This window comes from Mytilus trossulus, chromosome 5 (assembly GCF_036588685.1).
Source record: "Mytilus trossulus isolate FHL-02 chromosome 5, PNRI_Mtr1.1.1.hap1, whole genome shotgun sequence".
Lineage (NCBI taxonomy): Eukaryota > Metazoa > Mollusca > Bivalvia > Mytilida > Mytilidae > Mytilus > Mytilus trossulus.
The window spans coordinates 65,083,874-65,091,912 of NC_086377.1; the positions used below are offsets into that span (position 1 = coordinate 65,083,874).

Sequence of the window (8,039 nt, forward strand, 5' to 3'; positions counted from 1 at the left end):
GGTTTATATACTACAAATAAAACTATTCTGTGATATTTATTTTTTAATTTGACATAATTTTAACAATTTAGTTAACTCAAATATATCATAACACCAAAATATATATGTCTTACTAAAATCATAATGTATATTCATTACTTTTATTTTAGTATTGCCTCCACATTTGTTTAAACTATTTGGAGAATTAAGTTCCGTTTTTTCGTAAAAAGTACAATATCTAAATGGTCTGATTGATTGTGAATTTCTGAATCAATTACATCACATTCAAAAATACCTCTGAAATTTCATTACTTGTTCAGATCGGTGATTAGTTAAGATTTTTCTGCATACTTACTTTCGTGCTTGAAGTCCTCTCTAGCCTTCTTTGATGCGAAATACTTTGCAATCTTCTAACACGTTTTTTATAACATTATAAAAGAGATACGAAATATATCAAAGGGACAATCAAACTCATAAATCGAAAATGATTCGTCAAAGCCAAAACAAAAAAGATAAACGGACCAAAAGACAAACACAACAGTACAACATAAAAATCTAGATTTTTAACTCAATAAAATATCTATTAAAAATAATAACGGACAACAGAAATTTGTTAAGTATTTAAATTAAATGGCAAGACCCGTAACAATTTTAATGTTATTCGAGAACCAACTTGCAGTTCTAATTTTAAACGCAGAGTTTTATTAGTGAAGATATTGCCATGTATGTAGCAATTACGTTGAAGCTAGTTAGTTACAAAGTGCGTTGTTGTTCGATACACTGAGTGAAGCAAGTTACTGGGAAATCTATGAATTGTGTATCTTTAATATTCATTCAAATAGTCCTTGGTAATAAAAGTCTTTTTAAAAATCAATAGGACATGGTGAACCTGATCTCATGTCCATTTCGGCATGGTGAACCTGATCTCATGTCCATTTCGGCATGGTGAACCTGATCTCATGTCCATTTCGGCATGGTGAACCTGATCTCATGTCCAGTTCAGCATGGTGAACCTGATTTCCTATCCAGTTCAGCATGGTGAACCTGATTTCATATCCAGTTCGGCATGTGAATCTGATCTCATGTCCAGTTCAGCATGGTGAACCTGATCTCATGTCCAGTTCAGCATGGTGAATCTGATTTCATATCCAGTTCGGCATTGTGAACCTGATCTCGTGTCTAGTTCGGCATGGTGGACCTGATCTCATGTCCTGTTCGGCGGCAAATGCCAATTGTTTTAAAATTCTCGTCTCATTTTCTTAATGTCTAAGTTGATCGGGTTGAACTATAGGATTTCGCCAAATCGACGCAGAATTGACATTTAAAACTAGTTTTGCTTATTTCAAGATCTATTGATGTTCGTTCAAGTAGCTTCATAGTACACAGTATAAATGTGAAAGATTTGCACAAGACGTGAAGCGAACAAATATGCTGGTATTTAATGGAGGTCATGTTGGATTTTAGGATTAGAAAGTAAAATCACAAAAATACTGAACTCAGAGGAAAATCAATTTGGAAAGTCCATAATCACATGGCAAAATCAAAAAACAAAACGCATCAAAAACGAATGGACAAGAACTGTCATATTCCTGACTTGGTACAGGCATTTTCAAATGTAGAAAATGGTGGATTAAACCTGGTTCTATAGCGCTAACCCTCTCACTTTAATAACAGTCTCATCAAATTCCGTTACATTTACATGATGCGTTAAATAAACAGTCACAATAGATTGAGCAACTGATTATGTTTCTTATTTATACTAATATTTTTATTTTTCTGTTCGAATGAGTTCCGCAATGGTTGTCTCGCATTCCCCGGGTGAATCCGCCACCCTCCTTGAAGGTACGGAATTGACCGATCCCTTACGGTTATTGTGGTTTATGTCATTGTAATTGGTATCTGGGGTAGGGATGATGTTTACAAAATAGAAAACAAAGATTATAAAAGAATAGAGTAAAACAGGCAAAGAAAATATTAGAGTAATAGGGAGCTAAGATATAAAGAATAGGGAACGATTAATTTATAAGTCAACGACATAGCCTAATATATGTTATAGTTATTGAGCAAGCAAGTCGGTATATATAATTTAATCTGTACAGCTCGGGTCGGTATATATCATTTAATCTGCACAGCTCGGTTGACCTTTCTGTTATCGTTTCTGTTCACAGACACTTGATGTTTTCCAACATGTATACATTAGTGTTATATTAAGGTATATAAGAAAAGAAGTTCTGAGACAAGTGCCCGTGTTTAATTCTGTTTATTTAATTCACAATTTTTTATGACGATTTAGAAATTGACATCGTGTTTAAATTAAACCTGTCTTTTGTTGAAAATTGTTCTATATAAAGCCTTCTAGTAGTCATTAGGTTGTCTTTGTTGTTTAATTGCTGTCATATTGACATATATCAACATCTTCTACAGTTTTAGTTCCATTTGGTGTACTTTTAAATCGAGCATAGATTTATTGCATGTTCGTTCCATAACAAATATGCTTAGTGGAAGATGAATCGAGGAGAATTGTGTCTTAAAAATGTAAAGTTAATATGAAAAAAAGGTTTCACTTGTCAAACTTTAAATACCTTCCAAAGTTTTTGAAGAAAGTCGCATGTAAACAATTGATCTGCGACTTACTCCCCGCCCCTGCTTTGTACAAACTTATATATGATCCTTTTTGAATTTGATTTCAAAATAATCACGAAAAAGGCATACATATCTTAATAGTCGTAATACAGATTTCATTAAGCACAAAATAATCACAAATTGATTATAGTTTGATATTTTGATATTCTAAAATAAAAATAAAATTTGGAAGAAATTACAAAAAATAATCATTATCTGGTTTGACTGTGCAACACTGATTTTAGATTTACATTGCGGTACACACAATATTATAACATATTTTATGTCCAGCCCATTGATTGGAAAACATATCAATTTTTAACATGACATCGTCAAAAATTGTGTTTAGTCTCGCTACACTCGGCGATATTTAAATTTAAATTTTAAGGAATTACACCCCTTTCTAGATCCAGGAACCGCCTCTAAAAGTATAAGAGTACGGTTGAAATTTGCAGTATATATAAGAACCGAAACGTTTGAAAAGCCTCTGTATTAAAATGTACATAAAATACATCTAAGGTCGACTCAGTTTTTTTATATATTTCAAAGTTTGTATAATGTTGCAAAATTTCCGAATATTTTTGCCATGGTTAAACTCTTATCAAGTGGAGTGAAAGTAGTTTATTTCATTCGTGGCATTTCAGTTTCTTAAGGCGATGTTATTACTTAAACGTTAAAGTCGGTTTCCTAAACAAGGTACACCTCTAAAGAGAGAGATAGTCACAATAATAAAGTAAATTTTTATAACTCAAATTATAAAAAAAACACTTTCTTTGTTTTCTCATTCCTATATGCAGTTAGTGTATCCGTTTCTTTAACTGTTATGTTTATATTTGACTATGATTGTTTTTTTTTAATTTATTGCTATTTTCTGATTTCATAGTGAATTGAAATTTGATAAGATTGTTATTTCAGGTCGTGTGTTTTGTAATGCGTGAAGACTCGGATGGTGTTAATATAGGAAATAATAAACAAAATTAGAGAATAATGGACACAAAAATAATTATAAAGGAAAACAAATGGTCAAAAATGAGAATTGATAATGATGGGTTGCTAAACTATACAAAATCAAGTGAAAAATAGAGAAAAATCGTAAAAACTTGTAAGAAAACATAAATGAATCCCCCGTCTTAGCCTTATACTTGTGCATATAATCGCGAAAAATCCATTTACGCCAAAATGCGTCCTTTTGTGCCACAACTTTTTTTTCTCCAATGCTACGGTTGTGCCACCTGTTTTAGAATTACATCTTTATCCTTGATCCCGACTTACAACCAGTAGTTTACATGGCAAATGTTTCCTTTTATAAAGCATATCTTCTGCTTACTGCTGATGGTTACTTCCTAATTTAATATATGCAGTAGCTTGTAGCTTCACTATAGTGTAAAATAGACAAACAATGAAGGATGAGCTGCATAAAACAGTTCATTATAATTTCTGTGGTATGCTTCCATACGGACTGTGGTAACAAAGCACTGTGTAATTAACATGGTCCGAGAACACAATTAATTCGTAGTGCATTTCTTTTAGAACATAAATGAAAATAAAAAAAATCCTACCTGCGCTTTCTTAAAGAAACTTTAACAGTGTGTTGTACTACTTTTGGGACAAATTATATCAAAATTATAGAAAACTTCATCGTCTCTAACTCAAAATATGGACAATTTTATGTTTAGGGCGTCTTGAAATCCTTTGACAGCTTCCGAAGTGCTCATTTTCAACCTTTTTCAGCTGGACCAAATCACTACTTTCCTTAAAAATTCTGGACCCAAATATTTTTTACAGTGTAGTTTTATCCCCCTACTTGCAATTTGAGGCATTAAACTTGGAGAAATAAATTTGGAAGGGGTATAAAAATAAATGGCAAGTAACCCACTGTCAACACTAGGGACTATAATTGTAATCAAGGGACGACAATGGTGGTCTCGGACCACATGTGTGGCTAAAATATAATCTATAAAATATAAATCTATTGTCATATCTTGTATTAAATATTCAGCAAAGCAAAGTTTTCTTATCTCTCTGTACATGGACTGTCGAATGCATTTTAATTTTTAATGTGAACATATGATACTTTATAATCATTTATATTCATGATAGATATATGTACAGGTTAATTGGCACGAATGAATTCCGAATATTGGCGCAATTGATACATTTGGGGGAGGAGGGGGGTGTGGCGTTAATAATCCCCTAAAAACAGTAATTGGCGCATAAAGACTCCTGCCGCATAATCTATATGATGCATTGATTGATTTATATAACATATATATTATACAGCTAGCTAACATTACTGTGATTTCAAACACTAATATTTCTGTTTCAGGTTGTGTTTTACCAGGTTATGATTATTTCCCCGATGTTAACCGATGTATAAAGCCTTATTCTGTAACCAAAACTTGGCAAGATGCAAGGGATCATTGCCAAAGAGACGGCGCAGATCTCATTACAATAACATCAGCCCAAATAAGAGATGTCGTTTTCAATTATTCATATTGTAAGTCATATATAGTTATAAGAAGACACAATTTATACAAGAGTGCACACACTGAAATGTCTCGCCTTCTTTACTAATCATTGATATTATGTTGCTAGTCCTAATAATAAAGCTTTATTACAACTGTCACATAAACTTAACATAAACCAAGAAAACTAAACATTGACCTTTGAACCATGAAAATGAGGTCAAGGTCAGATGAACCATGCCAGGTAGGCATATACAGCTAACAATTCTTCTATACAACAAATAAAATTGACTTATTGCTTATAGTTTAAGTAAAACAGACCAAAACACAAGAGCTTAACACTGAGCAATGAACCGTAAAAAATGAGGTCAAGGTCAAATAAAACCTGCGCGATTGACATGTAGATCATGAAATATTTCTATACACCAAATATTAGTTGACCTTTTGCATAAAGTATTAGAAAAAAAGGCCAAAACTCAAAATCTTAACTATAACCACTGAACCATGAAAATGAGGTCAAGGTCAGATGACACCTGCCAGTTGGACATGTACACCTTACAATACTTCCATACACCGAATATACTAGACCTATTGCTTATAGTATCTCAGATATGGACTTGACCACCAAAACTTAACCTTGTTCACTGATCCATGAAATGAGGTCGAGGTCAAGTGAAAACTGTCTGACGGGCAAGAGAACCTTGCAAGGTACGCACATACCAAATATAGTTATCATATTACTTATACGAAAGAGAGAATTTAACATTACAAAAAATCTTAACTTTTTTTCAAGTAGTCACTGAACCATGAAAATGAGGTCAAGGACATTGGACATGTGACTGACGAAAACTTCGTAACATGAGGCATCCATATACAAGTATGAAGCATCCAGGTCTCCTTTCATTCTAAAATATAAAGCTTTTAAGAAGTGAACTAACACCGCCGCCGTAGCCGCCGGATCACTATTCCTATGTCGAGCTTTCTGCGACAAAAGTCGCAGGCTCGACAAAAACGAAACCATTATAGTATAAAGTACGGTCTTCGACACGGAGCATTGGCTCACATCGAACAGCAAGTTACGAAGAGCCCCAAAAAATTAGTAGTATAAAAGCATTTAAAGAGGAACACAAACGGTCTAATTTATATAAAAAAAAACGAGAAACGAGAACTACTTTAACAAACGACAACCACTGAACATTATGTTCCTGTGCAAGTAGTACAGATGCAAACAAAAACAGCGGGTTTATAATTATCTTAATTCTAAAAGTAGATTGTATCAATAGGTATCCATATGGAAAATGGTATGTAATATATTATGAATATTGCATGGATGTAGAATAAAGACAGTTGAAGAATTGAGAAGATTTGTGTTTGTTTTTGCAAACATAAGATGACTTTAATTGTTTAAGAGTCTGCTATTCTTTACTTCAATTCACAGCATCAGAGATCCATATACCTGCAATCTCTGAAATATCTTTTCCTATAAAATTACTTTGGTTTTTTTTTTACATCCTTTCAGGTAGAATACGTGTTTGGGTAGGCATGAGGCAAGGGAAATGGTTAAATGGCGAACCTTTTTTTAATATATTTGGTCCTAATACATTGATTAACAACGAGGATCTACAGTATCAACAAGACACAGACAAAAGTTGTGGGACATTTATAATGACGTCACCAGAAATGAAGATGATAGACGATAGTTGCAATATTCGCAAACGGAGCTTTTTTCTATGCGAAATTCTTCCAACATAACTGATAAATAGCAGTAGTTTGGTTAACGAGAGACATGCATGCAGGATGTCAAATGTTCGGAGTCTTTGATGTACGCATACAGTATTTAACACTAGACATTACGTAAAAACCAATCAGTCAATCATGTTTTGTTTTTTAAATGTTTTCCTGTATAAAAATGTACTACTCGTCTTCTTTCATTTTTAAACTGTATACTTTAAGAGCTTTAAAGTAACAAGCCAATAAGAAAAGGGAAGAAATAAATCCATTTCTTATGCAAAAGAAATAAAAATCGTTTATAAGTACTACTACTAATAAGATATTTTTTTGGTCCACGAAAAATGTAATTTCGTATCGTTTCGTTTCGTTTTGTCAATTTTTCGTTTCGTTGCGTATCGTTTCGTTGGATAGTCAACCTTCACATGGATAAAGTGCCTGTGTTCGATTATCATTTTAGCACAAACTCAATGTTGTAATCAAGTAACAGAGCATGTATTTTAAGCGTTTGTTTCTTCATTGCACTGCGCAAAATGTTTTTAATTTACTTTAACGACTAGTTTTCTCTTTTTGTGCACAGCAGGAACTTTCTACAGAAAGTCCCTATACACAGGCTATTGTCTAAGAAAGAAATATTCCAATCAACCGAATAAAACACTATTTAAATCTTGGGTCTGTTACGAGAAGCGTGTCTGTAGACGAATTGTCGCCAAACTGTTTAAAAGAGTCGGGATATGACATGTCAACTTTGTAATAACCGACAATTTCTTCGATAGTACCATTTATGTTTTATGAGTGTTGCTTGGAATCAAAGCCAATGGCCTCATAACGGAAAAAATCACAAAAAATATTAGTAAGGGATTGTCGCATAAAAATTAAATATACGGGAAATTTGTGGCAAAGTTCGAGTCTTACAAATCATTTTACAGTCTAAAAAAAGGTGCAAGTAAAGTGGGCGCCCGCCTCTGCGCCCCTACATCTGGATCCGCCACTGACACTGTAATTTTCTGTTTGAAGTGTCCTCTGCTTTTTTTTTACCATTATGTGGTATACTCGTAAACCAATCATAGCAACCTTTGCATTTTATGATCTCTTAGTCTAATAAGTAGTCCTAACCAGTCCTTTGTATTTAGTGCCCGTGTGGTGCATTTGCTATTCCAGTGCACGGTGTCTGTTAAATTTGCAGTCTCACATTTTTGTAATGCAACTTGCATTTGGTTTCAGTAGTTCTCGCGTTGTCTTAAA

General features: G+C 33.3%; 1 protein-coding gene across 1 annotated transcript in view; it reads left to right on the forward strand.

Moving 5' to 3' along the window:
• LOC134719808 (uncharacterized) overlaps positions 1–6,907 on the forward strand; it is a 40,742-nt gene extending 33,835 nt beyond the window's left edge. Inside the window, exons 2-3 of the mRNA XM_063582765.1 lie at positions 4,928–5,098; positions 6,586–6,907. Of these exons, the coding sequence (XP_063438835.1) occupies positions 4,928–5,098; positions 6,586–6,818 (404 nt within the window). The 3' untranslated portion in view covers positions 6,819–6,907. The remainder of the gene's footprint in view (positions 1–4,927; positions 5,099–6,585) is intronic.
• Positions 6,908–8,039: the final 1,132 nt, after the last annotated feature.